Source organism: Calypte anna, chromosome 2 (genome assembly GCF_003957555.1).
Source record: "Calypte anna isolate BGI_N300 chromosome 2, bCalAnn1_v1.p, whole genome shotgun sequence".
NCBI lineage: Eukaryota > Metazoa > Chordata > Aves > Apodiformes > Trochilidae > Calypte > Calypte anna.
In genome coordinates, this window is record NC_044245.1 from 20,780,392 (window position 1) to 20,798,732 (window position 18,341).

At 39.1% G+C, this 18,341-nt stretch overlaps 1 protein-coding gene across 2 annotated transcripts in view; it reads right to left on the reverse strand.

The window, feature by feature from the left end:
• Nucleotides 1-6,688, reverse strand: part of LOC103527499 (macrophage mannose receptor 1) — a 52,229-nt gene extending 45,541 nt beyond the window's left edge. The window contains exons 1-3 of one of the 2 annotated variants that reach the window (XM_008492693.2): nucleotides 6,499-6,688; nucleotides 2,480-2,881; nucleotides 1,240-1,413 (exon numbers count right to left, since the gene is read on the reverse strand). In XM_008492693.2, the coding sequence (XP_008490915.2) occupies nucleotides 1,240-1,413; nucleotides 2,480-2,881; nucleotides 6,499-6,559 (637 nt within the window). In that variant the 5' untranslated portion in view covers nucleotides 6,560-6,688. Of the gene's footprint in view, nucleotides 1-1,239; nucleotides 1,414-2,479; nucleotides 2,882-6,498 lie in introns of those variants that run through there. The other variant, XM_030446511.1, reaches the window with a different exon arrangement.
• Nucleotides 6,689-18,341: the final 11,653 nt, after the last annotated feature.

Genomic DNA, 18,341 nt, shown 5'->3' on the forward strand with positions numbered 1-18,341 from the left:
ATTTATTAACTTATCACTCTCATGTACAGTGCATTCCTCTATCATAGGGCTGGCTAAATCTTCTGCTACCACAGCCTGTCTCTCCCTAAAGTATGTGACCCAAACTTGAATATTTTATAGTCAGTACTGAAGAATCAGGAAGGAAACATACAGGCAATCAGCATAAAGCAGCTTTTCCCAAAAACAATCACAGCCATCTGAATGGATTTCCTTGAATTATGCCAAAGAATTAAACAAAATTTTGATGATGTCCATTTGCTATACTCAAAGAAAATTAGACAGGTAGCATTCTTAAGTTGATCCTGTACATGCTGCATTAATGGGACTGATATTCATGACATGGTTTTCATATCTTGGAAAAAATTATATCAAAGAAAAAAGAAAAAAAACTTTCGATATTTGTACCTCTAAAATAACAAATGGAAACAGGAAAATTCCAGCATTCATGGAAATCAGGCAAGGACACTAATAATCATCAAAGCAGTAAAGATCAACCCACAATAGTTTCTTCATATCAAAATTTTTTTCCTTATGTCTGTGCTCAGCTGGAGCTTTACTGCAAAACTCCATAGTAAAGAAGGAAAGTAGAAATGCTACCCCTTCCAGGATGATAGAGGAAGAAGTTCAGAGAAACTATTCAAATTTAAAAGAATTCTACTACATACAGGCATATTACTATAATTTACTTAAAGTAATATCAACTTTCCTAGGCAAAGTTCTGTATATTCATAATACTACAGTTGAAACTCCAAGGCAGGGAATTTAAAATATAAATACTTCTCACTGATTTTAAATACATAATTGCAATGTATCATGCAGATTTGGGAATTACTGGGATGTAGGAAAAAGTTAATGTAAGATTCTTCATGTTTATAGGGCAAAGTAGTCTTAATTTCAATTTAAAGTATAGCTTCTGCATAAGCTTCTACACAGCCTTTTGCATATACTAATATTATGTCTTTATATCTAATTAACTTTCTATTTAAGTAAATGGTGTAATCACAGGTTCTAGCATGTGATTAACACACTTCCACCTGGATGCAGTTGGTCAGTATTTTTTATGCTGAGCCCTGTATTAGCATAATTATGTAGTTTCTAAAAGGACAGCGGGCTGCATGGAGACAAGAAAATGCACCATTTCAAACTGTAGTTTGTACAGTAAAGCACATGATAAGGACACCAATATTTCCAAGCAGCTGAGTAACAGTACAGCAGAATCTTGAAGATTATAAAACTTACACTTCAATGGGCAAAATCCATACATCTTGTCAACATCAAAGTCTGAAGTGGTTCCACACCAGAACCAGCCATCTGATCTGCCAGCATCTGTGCAGTCAGCATACCATTTATCACCAAACTTAAAAGGGAATACACAAGGTGCTCCATTGGCATTTCCTCTCACTGTATAGGTATCTAAGGAGACATAACAATTTAAAAATGTGTAAGCACTAATAAGCATGGGGAATATATATATATATATGTATACTATATATATATGTATAATACATATATATCAGTTCACCTTTGTCATCATATTATAGCATATAAAGCTTGCTACCTTAGTATTCAAACTGTACTAGGAATGGGACATCAATAATTTTACTCTCTAAGTCTAAGATGATACCAATGCCTACAACAAGACAAATTTCTATATCTCAAGGAGACCCCTGACCAGAAAAGGCTGAGCCAAGACAAGTATATTCCTGTGATAAATTTTATAAGCATATAATCAAAAGGATAAATCCACATAGTTAAGCAATTTTCTTTTTAAGCACATAGAACTGCTGATTCTTCTGTCCATAACCTTTCACTTGCTGACCATTTTAGACAGGGAAGAACACATACTTTAAAATTTAAAAGTCACAGAGTGACTCCAGAATACTACATTGAAAGAAAAATGTCACTGGCATCTAAAGACACTCTTCCATGAGAAATCTGAATCAGTGAAACTTATCAAAGTAACTAAAGCAGTTTTCTCTGTGCGTATATATAATGTAGATGCATTGATGGGAAGACATAGAGAGAAACACTACTTGACAGGGACTGCTACAGACATGACACACCAAGATGTGTCTGACAGAGCTGCTAGAAAAAAAAGGAGGAACAGAGCCATCACTCCATCTACCTTCTCTCACATAGTTTACTAGGGTTCTTTCATTCTGGCTCTAGTCCAAGGACTAGTACTGCAGTCAGCCTTTATGTCAGCCTAGAAAATGGACCCTTACCCTAGACTTTTTTTCACATCTCCAAATGAATCACCACCATGCATGGATAATTATCTACCGGAACACTGTAAAGTTTGACAAAAAGCAAAATGAACCCCTTAAAAAACATAAACCACACTCTCAAGGATTGCTGATTTTGCCAGAAGTCACACTCACTCACAAGATGAAGGAAATTAATCTAAACTTCTAAATATTTTAATTAGTTACACATAGAAATAAGTTTGAAGTACAGAAATTAATTTACAGAACTTTACCTTCATAGCCTCGAGAACACAGATCGTCTGTAGTTCCGTAGACTTTCCACCTACTCCATAAACCAGATCCCTTGTACAGCATAATATTCCTTTCCTGTCTGTTTCCATAGTTGAAAAACAAATCTTCCCCTTGGATTGCAAAGAGAGTCTCATTTCTGCATTCCCATCGCTGAAGTTCACTAGCCTTGTCACAAGGATACAGAGTGATCGGAACCCAGTCTTTCTTCGAAGGCACTCCCAAGCACAATTTGAATGCTACGCTCATAAGCTGGTGATCTGAGACCCACCTGAATTTTTGTGACTCATTTTCTTGAACACAAGGAGCAGTAGTCACGGAATTAGAGCTTTGAGCCAGTACACAGCGCTTGTGATCTTCATTATATATTAAGAAGATGCTAGTATCTGGAAGACAAAAACACTGGAATCATTTTCTTTGTAGTATCTTCCTTACTGTCAAAATATGAATCTAGACACCAGTATTGGGGTTAAAATCTTATCAGCTGTTCAGCAAAAGAAGGTTCAGTACTCCTGTGACCTACACCTGCTAAAGTGATTGTAGAATGCAACTAGGGCAGACATGAGGACATTTCAACTCTTTTGCATCACTGAAAGCATCTACACTCAGAATGCAGGGCAGCAAAAATGAAGATGTAATTTCTCCTGTAACTTTAAAGCATGCATTAAACTGAAGAGACAAAAGACACTCATGGTATTATTTCAAGATGCATCCATGGGAGTTATTAAAAAATAAGGGAACAATCACACTGTACACTGCAGATACTGACACTGAGCACTACAGCACCATGGTCTCCCAGGCATGAGGAGATGACAAAAACCATTAAGTTCTGTAAGCTCCATTTGCCCCCAGTGGGGAGTTCTTTAAAAGACTTAACCACAGGGAAAGACATTTTTTTAAGCTTTATGCTTATGCTACTTGCAGGGCTGGAATAGCATATTATATTTTTTTGCTCAACTGCAGCAATTAGTGATTTCTTTTTCTTTTCTTACATTTCTCCATTATGAATGAGATTGTGACAGGAGTGGGACCTGCCAACATCAGGTTTGCTGCTTATTGATCCTACAAGGCTCTTCATAGCTCCCAAAGTTAGTTCTACTGTTAAGTAAAAAGTGCTGCACAGCATGCATTTTCATGTATTCAAGGTTCAAATCAAAACTATAACCTCTAGAAAAGTTTTTAGCACCTCTTACACTTGCATGTACTACGTATTGCAACATTTCTGAGCTGGTCTTGCCCAAAGACTGAAAATTTCTCCATGATCCTCCTGAGATACATTTTGGCAAGGTAACCAAATAGTTCTCTCTGATATTAGATCACATAATGTAACAGGATGTACAAGGTCTTAAAATCATATTTTAACTGAGCTACAAGCTAGAAAAGAGAAATACCATTTTATGAGACTTTGGGGATTGAAGCTAATTAAAACAATATTTATTTTAGTCTAGGATTACCAAATTAAACAAAATCTATAATAGAGAAATATTTAAAAGGAAAACAGGTTAAGCACAGAAAAACTTCCTCCTCTCTCCTGAGGCTCTATTATGTAAATGATAATACTTTTCTGCAGAAGAACCTGGGAACAAATAATCTCTGTCTCAGAGAAAGAGCTGACCTAGACTTATTTCATCCATGGTTCAGTTTCCTTCTCCTGTCCTTTGGCTTCCAACTCACTGGGAAGCAGTGTAAAACTGATGAGCACTGGAAATCATTCATTGCCTTTTGCCAAACTGTTTTGCTCACAGACAATACAAGGAAATGTATAATTATCACTGCTAGTGATAACTTTTTTTATTCTGCTTTTCTACTACCATTTGAGCACAATGTTATTGTAAACTGATATATGCAATGCTTGCAACTCTCCTTTTCCTGAAACCTTACATTTGAAGTTTCTTGGTTAAAGAGATGTCAGACATTTTCACTTGTGTGAAAAACATGGCCAGATCTTCAAACTGCCAAAAATTGTACTTGCAGCCTAAAACAGCATTCTTTGGTTTATTCAGCTTTTGCCATTAAAGAGAGGATGCTATACAAGTGACAAGGTTCTCCAGACTCCAAAGTCTGGAATGCTGTACACAAGCCTGAGAGGGTGCAGAGTTCTGGCTACAGAAAAAAAGGTTAGAAAGCTGAACAAAAAGATCTGGGCAGGAGGCAGGGGGAAGGAAGGGGAAAAAAAGAAAAAAAAAAAAAAAAAAGACATATCTATCATCCTCTACTTTTCTGACTGTACTTTTACAAAGCATTAGTAGTGTGTAAACACAGCACGGCTGCTTAGATCAGGGCCTCAGTGCATGCAGGGTTCTGACTGGGAATAAGACATAGAAAAGCAGGTAATGGTCCAAAACGTCCAAGAAGGCACTGAAAATAAGTTAGCATCAAAATAGGACAGAACAAGAGGTAGCAGAATGCAAGAGCCACTGTGATACTGTAGTTGTAGAATTTCCTTCCCCTCAGAATTACTTCTCCCTCATCTATGGTCATGCAGCAGACTTTTAGCATGGTCTCATGTGTCTCTGGTTTACAGCTTTATTTCTGTGTTCTGCCTGCTTGGACACCAGAGGATTCCCATGCAACACCTTCTGTGTGAATTATTACATAACCTAGAGGAACATGAAACTAGCACGGTATTGGTGCAATCCTTACTATGCCCTGCCAACTCTTTCCTATGAACTCTTGATACAGAGTTGACATTGATATTGTCAATGACAAGATGTATTTGTAAATTAGGCTGAGCAGGATTACTCACAGAACTCCTACCTGTGTTTCACTGTTCTGTAGCAGCATTTGTTAGAGAGTTCTGATAACAAGGTGCCATTCTTGACTATAGATTATGGGGGTACATTTAAAGGTCCAGCACAGCATGACCATGAGAACCACACTACTGGTACTTTGAATTATTTTGAGAATTACTCCTCGGAGAAGGCATTCTTTAAAATGCATAGGAACATGCCTGTTATAGGAATTAACTTACCTCACCATTGTAACCTAAGAATTGTACCATGTACTCTAAAATTTCACTGACCAAGTATCTTTTCCACAATAGAGATTTCCAGTTTGCCAGTGTTTCTTCACACCCTGCAGCATTTGCAAACTATCACAGATTATGCAACTGTAAATCATAACATAACCTGTAAAGCCAGTAAAGAGCTACGAGTGTTAAACAGCAGCGGAGAGTACCAGAAGAACACACCAAAAGCCAAAAGTGAGAGATGAGGGAGTAATAAGGCAGCATGCAGGTAGAATGGCAGTCCTCATGCAGACTTGCTTATCAGATAGCCTACAATGACTGCTCCTATTACACAAACCAAGAAAGGTTACAAGGCAGTGTCACAAAGCTGTGCTTCAGGAGACCTAAAACTGGAGAGGCAAGGATGCTGAGAATCTTTCAGGAAGGGCAGATGCAAAACTTTCCCTGAAAATCAGCAGTGTGCTGGAAATCACAGTTATTCTCAGAGACAGTGGATGCAAGCTCAAGAAGAAACCAAGAAACACAACTTTCATGTTTTCACAGCTCTACTCCGTGCCAAGACCTCAGGTACCTTAACATCCCCTTACAAAAGCCACCTGCCAAAAGCAAAACCCGAGGCCCATCAAAGACCACAGGACCAGAGGAAAGACAGAGCCCCAACACCAGCCCCGTCCGCAGTCCTTGGAGGAGAGGAAGCGGGTGAAGTGACAGCGTTAAACTCACGCGGGCTGAATCCCCTGGGCAGCGGGGAAACTGAGGTGCTGCTGCTGACAGCACTTTTTGGCACCCACTGAGCACCTCGGGGTGCAGGTGAGGAGAGGAAGGCATCTGGGGCAGGCGGCTGAGGGAGAGCTCGAGGGGAGGCTCCGCCGCGTTTGGGTTCCCCTCAGGCAGCACCGAGGGGGTTAAAATGGCCGCGGGCTTCTCCACCTGCGCGGTGCCCTCATTCCCTCCCTAAGCCCAAGTCAGGTTGGACTCTACGCTGGCCGCGACTCCGCTCTTTTCTTAACCCGCACAGCCCCTGCGGGCACTTACCCAGCAGCGGAAAAACCCGGGGGAGAAGTGCGAGGAGAAGCAGGAGGAGGGAGGGAGCCATCGCTTCGCCCGTGGCGCCCCGGCGCTGTGAGGAGAGGGCTTCCCGCCGGGCAGGTCCTCCGCACTTGCGAAGGGCTGGTGGATCGGGAAAGCTCTGGGCTCGAAATGATAAGGAAATATCCTGTCACATGGGGCGTTTTGAAATAACAGGAATTCGCTGTTCAAACTTTGCTTTCCTAAGCTGATTTTTTTTTTCCCTCAGCGGAGGGAACAGCCTCCTTCCAGGCACATGCAGGTGATAAAGTGGTGATAGCTGAGAGGAGGGCTGGGTGTTTTTTCGTTGTTTGTAGAGATAGCGACTTTTTTTTTTTTTTTTTTTTTTTATCCTCTCTGCGACCCTGTTAGCTTTGCATGTGGGTCAGCGGCTGTTTTTTTCAAGCAAATCGGGCAAACCCGCGCCGAGGGATCAGGACATCCCCCTCCTTTCTTTCGGAGACGAAACCAAGTCTCAAACAAAAAACTCGCTCGAACGACCAGGTTTCTCCCGAAAACGAAGACTGCAGAAGCAGCAGAGACCTACTTTTGGGAAGCCGGGATTTGGGTTTCCCCCCCCCCCCCTTCACTCCTCCCCCACGTGCGAGCAGGTTGCTCCCGCAGCCGCCGCGGAGCGGGACGCGGAGAGGCTGCCGGGGCCGGGGCCGCAGCCTCTGCTCGGAGTGGAAAGAATGAGTAGGGGGGCACGCACGGGTTTAGAAACTCTTAACGCGACATTTTCTGAGCGCCAATAAATTAAAGTCTACTTACTGACATATTTATCTGTGGTGGCTCTATCAGCTGTTAAACCTTTTTGGCTGCTTCACAAGCTGAAGCATCTGTGAAAGAAAATAATGTTTTTGTAAAGGTGCCTTTAACAAACAATCTGCATTGAGGTTTTTATGGCTTCTTGACGTGTTGTGGAGGAGCCTTATGTTATTCTGCAGAGGCCATTATTAATAAACGATCTGACGGGTCCCAGATGGATGGAATACAGCAGTCTTATTGCTGTTTTACACAGAGACTTGTGTAATGTATCAGACTTACTAAACTTTGTGATACAGCATACGCAAAAGTGACAAGCATCAAACCTGTTGTGTGAAGCACGCTGTACAGCAGCTCCGCCTTTACTGTCACGCACTCAGAAACCTTTGGTAAGTACTGAAACTCTCTAAAAGCTTCCTTGCTGAAAGTTCTGGGTGGAAAAGTAGATCATCTGCAGGAAACACCAGTATGAGACTAGTATGGAAGGAGACAGGGTAGAGTGAGAACGTACTTCAACAATATTATTAGAGGAGAAGAAACACTGGAGGTGAAGTCTAAGCTCATTTGAAGTCAGGGATGAAACTCCCATTAACATTTGAAGGGATTCCAGTCAGGCATTCAGCTGTGCTGGACCCTTCTGTCGTTTACGTGCAAGGAGTGAAGAGGAAGTGCTTCATAATTTCTCTTGACATCTGTGGACCCACATAAAGGTCAGGAACAACTTGGCCCAGGAACAGGAGGTGGGAAGTGTTTCAGCCTTAATCTGCAATGTTCTGTATTATTATGTTGATGAATTCCCGTGTGGGAAACTTAATCTCTTGCTGCAGTATTGGGCAGATATTTATTATTAATAATTATTTGCAATGACCTTCATGCTGAACAACTATAAAGTCCAAGTGCTCTCACTGAGGAGTTTATAGCTTGTGCAGATCATCATAGTACAATGCAGAAATTAGGAATTCCTCCATACTCTAGCACCACCACCTTCAGAATATTCAGGCATTCGAAGCATGTATGAAGAGTGTTTTTAGAAGTGGAAGAAAAAAAAGATTTCAGAAGTCATCTTGGGATTTGTTTACAGGTTTATTTCACTAGCAGTCAGCAACACCCAGAAAGCCCAGGAAAGCATATCCTTGCTAGAAAGAACAAGTCAGAAGATAAAGAATAATGCTGCTACCCCAACAATTACTTGCAAGATTGTCACTGACAGTTTAAGAACTTGTGGTATTCTTTGGCCGAAGATAAACAGAGAAGGGAGACATGGTGTGAAGTTCAGTCTTAATGTCAGGAAGTACAGCTACCTCAACAGTCTTTAGATAAACCCTGATGATTCAAATAGCAAAAGGAGTTGCACTTGTGTGTCACACACATAGGCAGAAAAGTAGCAGTAAGTAGTTGAATAATTACACCTATTCAGTGGTCAGTAGCAGGAATGAGCTGCACTCTGAAGTGACAAAGGGAACTCTGTTTTTGGAGATTCTCAAAACTGAACTGGGTAAGGAGCTAAGAAACAGAATTTTAATTTCAAAATAGCCAAGTTTGGGGGAGGGGGTCATACTAAATGACTTCCAGAGGTCGCTTCCAATCGAAATGGGTCATCAGAAGTATATTCTGATCAGAAATACTCCTATGTAAAGATTTTTCTCTCTTCTGACACAAAAAAATTCACCAAAATCTCAGGCTACAGTGACTTATAGGCAAGTAGCTACCAGAAGTCCAATCTGCTAAATAACTAATGACAGGATACATGCCCTAGATAGACATATGTTTTCATCCTTCCCCGTGGGTAGCAAGCCAGCTGCCACTTACTTTTGGAACAGAAAGGCCTAAATTCCTCTGAAACAGGTCGGACCCTCTCTGCTTCTGGCACATCCAGTACTTGCAAGGGGTGACTGTTCCTGGCAAAATAATCTGTAATCCTGAAATCACAGTGGCCCTTGACTCTGGTAGTCAACAGGAAGATGGAAGGTTCAGTCTAAATGAAATCATATCCAGACCTGAAACATATGATGCCTATTTGGTTTGTGTTGAAGCAGAACAACTGGATTATTATCTGTTCTTTCAGATTTTCATGCAATATGCATTTTGATGCTTCAGGTGTGAACTTCAGATTGAATCAGTAGTTGTCTATACATTTCTAATGTTTACATTGTCAGGTATGTTAAACATATTGTCTAGAACAAAATGTGTATAATTTGTAACACCTATACTATGTTAAGAAGCTATATAAACAAGACATTAAGCAGGGAAGAAAGTAGGCATTGGTAAAGTTCAGTTTCTTTTTTATACAAATCAGATTCTTCTGAAATGTTATCCAAAAATTGATTTTGAGGTTTCTGATTTCTACAAGCAAAATATAATAAAACATTTTAGAAAGGGGAATAATCAAGGCTTTAATATCTGTCACCAGAGAATCTTTACCTATTAAAAGGCTCTTGAGGATATCATTACTATAATGTAGAACATTAACTTTAAATTCAGCTAATGCAGTCTTCTATCTGGGCGTTAAATTTAAAAAACATTTAAAATTCCAACACTCTGCTTTTATTGCAAAGCAAGAATAAAATTTTTTCTTATATATGCATTATTGCTTTATAAATATATATAACTATTGGGACTGTATGTATACTCACACAATTTCTAACATTTTATTTTAAGTTTGTGCTTGATCCACACTACGAAAATAAAGAAAAAATTCCATGCCCTTGTTCCTTGCCTTGTCCAAGCATCCATTTCTGGCTGCTTACAGCTACCAATGTGTGTCACCTCCATCGTTAAAGCCAAAATAAATACAACTCAACATTTTCAGATGCTTAGGCTAAGTAAAGAAATTCTAGAAGGTTTCTTTTTTTTGTCATCATAGTGGAGTCTCAAATGGCCCAGGAGAGAAGATCCATGGCTGTAGGACATCCAGTGTGCCTACATGGATCATATCATGTGCCTTTTATCAGTTCTAATTTGATTTTCCCTTGGTATTGTACTATGTCATGTTTCTAAAAATACAGCTAGATACTAGATTGGGGGATGGGAGCTTTTTTGTATAAAATACAGGTAAGAGGTCCTTAGTTAGTTGTTCATATCTTTAAATCAGCATATTATTTTAGGGACTTTCTGGTGAACAGCCAAGACTTACTTTGTTTTAATGAAAGGACATCTTCCTATACAAGCCAACAGTTTAGTGTATACATGAATTTTTATCTCAAACCTAGAAAATTTGTAAGTTATACGCATTTCAGAGAACAGCCTGGAAACTAAAGAGAGGTTTTTTTGATGCTACAATGGGTTATCCATAACGGAAGCCTATAAACATTTCAGCACTCATCCTAGAGTATATAAACAACATTTTCACAGTACTGAATGTTTTTGTTATTGGGTGTTCCCTGAAAGTTTTCTTCATACATAATAACATCCAACTATGTGGATATTGCAAAGTTCAGCAAAATTTAGAACTCTCTGAGAGCTGAGCAGACACCCCTTGAAATCAGTGTGATGCCATAACATACTGGTAGCAGTTGCTGCCTTTGAGGTCTACACTTAGTTATTATTAATTATCATGGACAAAAAGAGATGCAGCAGAAATATGATAGCTTAAGGATGAAGAAGTTTTCTTATCAGGAAATAGGATGGCTTGTTTTTACAAATGAAAGGCAAAAGCTGAGACATGAAAGAGAAATCTAAAAGAATAATCCATACAGAGCTATTGTGCCAGTTGCTTCTCTTTGCCATGTCATGGTACAAGCATAAAAATATTCAGTTTACTTCAAAGACAATAGTCTTCTTACCCATTGTCACAACCAACTCAAAAGAGCTGTCAGAGGTCCTTCAGCAACAAACATGTTTTAGGACAGAAATAAATCAGTAGGAGACAGTATTAAAAAAGAAACTTCCTCTGAGCAGATTATGGGATCGTTAAGTAACTGTCAGGTAGAAAATCTGTGTTGGTTTGCTTGTGGGAAAGAGGGTATTTTGGTGTTTCTGCATTTATTTGCTATAACTTTAATATAGTTATATTACTTCAAATAATCTAATTATGAACAAAATCATAGGCCACATTCCTAAACCACAGATTTGATCCTTTCTCACTACTGTGGCATTCTTGTAAGTATTATGAGGATACCTGAGAAATCTTTAAACCATCACTTAAGAGCTTTCTGTTGGGTATTAGTTAAAGCAACATTTCAGTGTTCTTTTTCTAATAAAGAAAAGTCTATGTCCACAATCAGTGTGCCATTAACTCTGTGCCATTGTGAACATAAATTCATAACAGTTACTGTAGCAAAGTAACACGTGACAGAGGAATTTTATTTGAAAAAAAAAGCATGTTTCAGTGCAATTTCCCAAAGAACTATGAAATTAAGCAATAATATTAGTTTAAAAAGGCAGGTTTTGTTTGTTTTTTTTTAATTTATACTATCCTTAATGTTAGTGGGATTATTTATACAGAATTTTAAATATGCTAACTTCAACTTTATGAATTGCTATCCATAGTACAGGGTTTACCCATGGGCAGAATATTAGATTTTTGGAAGAAAGTATATCTTATTTCTCTAAAGGCATTGAGAATTGAGTTAATCTCTGATTTAATGTTCAAACCTCCTCTTATATTCAATGAACTCCTTAAGTCTGTGCTGCCTGAAATGCTTTCACCATTTTTTCAGATTTTAATATCTTTTTTAATCAGAAAATTAACTCAGTAAAACTGAAATATGAAGTATTATGTAAACTAAACAGTCACTGAGTATATATTATGGCATTTTCACTATAGTAGGGGGAAAAAAATCTTATTTGACAGAATGTTGTTATATTTTATTCTAATTTCAACAACAGGAATTTTCTTTTGGTAATATTTCCTGCAGAACAGAACAAAATTTGCACACCTCAGTTCTACCCGTGCCAGAACAGACTGAACGTTCCTCCCAGTGCCAGAGCCACGAGACGTCCCTCTGTCCCATGGCAGCTCACTCTGTGTTTTGCTCATAAACATGCTAGGTTTGCCTCTCCTATAATGATGGTTTTATTTGACATTATTGCTTAGTCACCAAGTAACATCATTTTGATTAGTCCTAAACCCTTAATGCATTCAGAGACAGCTCACCGAGCTGGTCTGAGGAGCGCCTGTCAGGCTGGCTCCACGGGTGGGATGAGTCACCAGCCTGCAGCAGGATCTGGGCACGTGTAGGGTGACAGATGCCTCCCACAGCGGAGGTCAGATCAGCACAGCACGGGTCCTGTCACTGCAGTGTCACCCGGGAACACCGCCAGTCCTGATGTACACACAGCTCGGCATAAAGCCACCACCTAACTTAGTGATCCTGTGTTTCACTTCATCCCTGCCCTCACCTCCTCACATGTAAATGAGATTGTTACTATGACCTCCCTTGTCTTCCCAGAGGAGCAAATATAGTGATGTGTATCTAGAGTATTGAAAAGCCAAAAAGTTCCTCAGGTAGTCTCAAAGCTGTTCTACCCTTGAGCCTATTTCAAATGAAATTAAAGCCATGTGACAAGTTTCTAGCTTGTGGTATGAAAAGGTATGTGTGAAGGAGGAAGAGTTGCATGGCAGAGGCAGAGGAAGCAGGGTGAGGAGGGGCTGGAATGATGCTGAGTCCTCTGTGAGAAGTCACAAACTGAAGCTGGAGGCTGAGAATGGTGTAAAAGACACCTTGGGGCTTAATTCTTACCTGGATTTAGGAGGCTGTTGGAGTTGCAGTAACAAGCCTTCTCACTTTGGCCTCCACCCCAAGAGATTAACACAGTACCACCTTCTCTTGGTGCAGTGTCTCCTGTGCTGTCTTTGTGGGAGAACTATAAAAAGAAGACAGAAGTTTAAATTGCTGACCTCCTGCAAAGTTTCGGTAACACATTGAGGCACGAGTCTAAGCCTGTTAATCATAATTTCTGGGAAATCCAACAGCCTCGCCTTGAATTTTGAGAAATCTGTCAAGAGCTCTAAAGTTATTAAGAAATGTAGCAACTTGCTGAACTGCCCCAAAGAACCTGCCATCTGACAACTACTCAGTGAACCAGTAGTGAAATGACTGACTCCAGCCAGAAGCATGTAGATGATAGCTATCACTTCAGCTCATCGCTGGGATGCATTTTCAGCAGAAATGCACTGGCATGAAAAAGAAGAGAGACCAAATTACCTTTTTCTTTCCTACTGGGAAGTATTATGAACAGTCAGAAAATCTCACAATGCATTAAAGCCAAGATGTACCTGTTGTATACATAATGAAAAAAGGCAGTTTCACTGTTATTTGTTCAACTGGTTTGTAATATTTCAAATATTTCAAAATGTTGAGATTTGAGTGAAATGTCTTGTACCACTGTGTAACAGTCTCACCAGGCATTTCCTTGAGAATATTTATGAATATTGACTTAGCAAAATCTGTAAGGGAACTAGTCCAGATTCCTGGGAGCTATGCCAAAAGATTTTGAATCCAGGGAAACAGCACTCTTATAATGTGCAAACAGGACTAGAAACCAGAGCTCTCAGAATTTAACCTCAATTCGTGGTTTTCTGTGTGTTTATGGTACACGGCGCAGTCACCACGTGCATCATTTCACCACTTCAAGGCATGATGATGTAGTGTAATGTGTAGGTCAATTAATACCTGTAAAATGATGACCACTCATATGTAAGACTCTAACTGTTCCTCATCATAAAATTTGTTTCCAGAGTGAGCAGTAAGGTGAGAGCATAAAAGCTTTCCTCATAGCAGCTGGGAGAAAAATTCAAACGTGGTTCTCAAAACCACATTAAAGACCAATACAGTCAGCAGCAGCACTCATGGTGGGTTCTAGCTGAAAGATGTCCTGCCCTACAAAGCAATTCAGAGTAGGGAACTACTTTCTGTGATTATTGTATCCTACTATTGCATCAGTAGTGGGATCAATTCTTGCACCTGTGGACATCAACAGCACCACAGGGCTGAAAAGACTCATCCACTCTCTCTTCTTCTCTTACAAAATTATCCTGTAAGCCCCCAGGCCAAAGAGCCATGGTCCTGTTACCAGGAGAATCTTCATCTCCTGTGTTCATACAGGTACAAGTTGTTCATGGGTGACACGGGCTCCAACTTTTGTAGTTATTTCCATAGATGGACAAGACATTTCTTATGTAAGTCAAAGTAAAAAACAGAACAAACCAAAAACCCCAAACCACACATGGGAAAAGACATCCAGTAGAAATTAAAAGGAAATAGAGGAAAGACATAATAATCCCAAATCGGGCAGGGTTATTTGCCTTTCCCAGTGGCTCAGCTAGAACCAAGAGATTGGACACAGTTGTGGCTGGACTATTGTGATGCCACATTTCAGTGCAAGTTCAGCATCAACATAAATTTGAGTGAAACATATTCATTTGCTTAATCTTAAACTCTCAAAAATTACTAAATGGCAGTTAAACCAGAAAAAATTAAATGGAAACAAGTACTTTGATAGAATATTTTTGCAATAGGTTTTTTCCTTTTTTTGGACACACTTTTTGTCAAGACCAATGTCTTTCCTTTAATTCAACATCTTCACCATTTCATAGATGTCCAAGCTTACAGGTTTCAAAAAAAGAAACTTTTTAAGACTGTAGTTGTGGAGTCTCCTTCTCTTGAGACTTTTAAGATCCATCTGGATACATTTCTGAGTGACCTGCCTTAGTTTTGGTTCTGCTCTGGCATGGGGGTAGGACTCCCTTCTGATCCCTGACATTCTGTGATTCCGTGATTTCTAAGCATTTTTGTAATTTCATGTACTGTGAAAGCCTGTAGATAAATCATGGGGGTTTCATTGACCAATAGTTGGCTGTGCTATATTCCATTTAAACCAGGATTACCTCCACTAGCAATCCCAGAAATTAGGTATCTGCAGCATTCAGTTCAGTACAAGAGATCCTCACAGTCTGTTTCTGAAGGTACAGCAGCAATTCTTGCCACTTGTTATTTCAACCAGTACAGTCTGTAATTGCTCAGGCAGACCCATTATGGCTGCCTGCCAGGCAATCAAGACAGCCAACAACATGAAAACTTTGTTCTCTCTCATTTCATACTGACATTGTCATCTTATCAAGGCATTCTGTAGAGCAATGGGTTTGAAATCACGAACAACTTAAAATATCTGTATTTTCTGAGAACAGCTTCCTTCTGCAGTATCAAAACATACCATTTGCTTCTTCTTCCTAAAATAAAAATACTCAATTCAGCTCTGTGCTGTATGGAGGATTTACACAGACTATTCTTCTTGGGAGTCCTGGCAGCTCTTCCTGTCTGTTATCTATGACCAGAAGTGAGCTGATGTATCAGTTTTTACAGGAAACCAAATCAGCAAATGTCACAGAGGCAGCAAAGCAGGATATAGTAAACCATGCTCCATATATACAACCCATGCTTCCTTTATGCTGTTAAGGCTGAGAGCCAAGAGGTGAACAGCAAACATAGCTATAGGGGTAAAGAAAGTTGGAGTGCTTCATAAATCATAAAATCTGATTTTTGCTCCAAACCAGTCAGTGAAAATGTAAGCAGTTGAAGATGAACACTGAAGTGCTCAGGATATCGCGTGCCATAGGCCTCAGAGTACTCTCCAAAAGATATCTTTAATTTTTTTTATTTTGATAATTCTCCTGGGTGAGGTACTTAACTATGGCACCCAAAGCAGGAAACTTCTGAAATTCTCTGGACATTGCAGAACATGCCATTATTCTAATTTCACTCATAGCCCTGGCTTACTTCACTTCTTTTATAACACAAAGAGGCTACTTCTTACCGTTTTAAAATATTGTGTGGTATACTGACAACTGAGGGTTTCTATGAATGAATCCTCTCTATAAGAAGCATGTTTGTCCCACTAGAAACCAAACTTTAAGAGCAGAGACCCATTTAGTTGCACAGAGTCATCATCTTTGTCTCTTCTGATTGCATCATCCACCTCAAGTGCTACTTTTCTTTTTTCCTTCACTCTCTCCACCACCCTTAAGTCCTTCAGACCCTACCCCACATCATGCCCCCCTCCAGTGAATCCAATGCTTCAAAAATTTGGCAGTGAAGTACTAAGAAGGGAAATTAAATCCATGTCATCATGGTCTCTTGCTTGTCATTGCTATTCTGAAGCACATCACTCAAAACAATTGACTACTGCATTTCGTATTTTACCAAAGATACCTTTCAACAGCTTCTACTTCTGTTCTGATAGACATACAAGTATTAAAAGAACCCAAATACCTGTAGTGATTTATGGATAAGAAGTTCAATTTAGCTGAGAAACTCAGACAAAATAAGTGCTTCTGGGTAATTATGTCGGGCCAGATCTGCAGTCAAGATCCCTTTTATAGCACAACACCCTTTACAGTTTTGCTCTGGGAGTTACAACCAATTGAAATACCAAAGAATTAGTGAAGCAAGGATTACTCTTCATGTAAAGCACGTGCTAGAAGTGACATATTTATCAATACTTGAATAGAGCAGCCTCCTGACAAAATATCTAAAGATGCTGCTTTACTAACCTTCTCAAATGAAACAAACTCTTTAGGTTTGGAATGCTCATAATGATCTTATGAAGGACCTATTTTTATTCATAATATAAACCCAAGACTACTGTACCTCACTCACCAAGTCTTTTTAAGATTTTTAAGCCTACCAGATTTACTGTGTGATGCTTACCCTGCCTTTTTATCAAAAATATGAACTGAAACTAATTCTGATCACTTACTTCATTAAATTTGACTCAAATTTCTTCCAGAAAAAACAAAGGAAGGAGATCATAAACAGAAAACAGCACTAGCTTTATATAGGTGAGATGACAAGACACTAGATTGACATTATACTAAATTCCAACAGATGATGGGGACATTGTCACTGTTAAAATACACTCAGATTCAAAACATGCTGAAACCATTTGAGCAAAACAACTCTTTTTGAACTCGGAAGAGGAGGAACTGCAAAGTACCCATTCGTGTTCTGAAGCATCTTAGTAATGAAAACAGACCCAAACAAATCAAGTGACCATGGATTGTAATGATGGCAACAAGATTATGGCAGACCATGGAAGGATTTTGCAGAAAGTCTTCCATAGTGAACCATTACTTCCAAATACAGAGAGTCATGGATCACACAACTGGGTACAGACTGAAAGAATTGTTGGGAAGTATAATAAGTAAAGCTGAGATTTGTTAGGAAAAAATGAAAGGAAAATGCAAACATAAGAAGGCATAGGAGGTAAGACAGAGAGCAGGAGAAACATTTCAAGATCACCACATTTTTGTCTGCAATTGAGCTATTAATTTATTTGAAAATGAGCCAATACAAATGGGAGAAAGAAAATACTCACTTTGTCCCCCAAAGACTAAAATAAATTAAATAAGAAAAAAGGGTCAGTGAAAGAGACTTGTTAAATAGAGTATTTTGAAGACCAGGGTGGACACTCCCAACATAATTACAAATATGCTACACTTGGACCCATTTCTGACACCATGTTTTATGAAAGTAATTCTCTTTTAGCTGGGTGTTGCCTTTATGTAAACTCTATTAAAAAAATAAATCACTAAAATTGCCCAAAATAATAACTGAAAAATATGATGAGGGAACAGGTTGATGAAACAGATAACATGATGAAAATACAGAAACATACTGGATTGTGCTTAAGTGAGACTCTTAGAAGGTCTATTACGAATTCCACTTCTTAAAAGAGCAGTCTAGTAAGGCAGCCAGGCATTTCCAGCAAAATACTGTGTTCAGCACAGTGTGACAATTTAAAAACAATAACTTCCAAAGGAAAGCTTTTACTTTTAGACACTTAAATCTATGCTATTTGCTCTACATAAATGGTACAAAGCAATTAGAATTATCTACTTAAGTAAAGTATGAGAAAGAAATTGACAGCTGAATATCAGATTTTGGTTGTTATCCTTAGAACCATTCTGTAACAGAATAGTTTTCTAGCAGCTTAGTTTCAGAGACGAGGCCAGGATATGTCAAAGAGGACAGTCCTGGCAGCACTGACAGACTGACTTATTCTTGGACATGCTTAGAGTCTTAATCTACCTGGTGTGGTAAAAATTG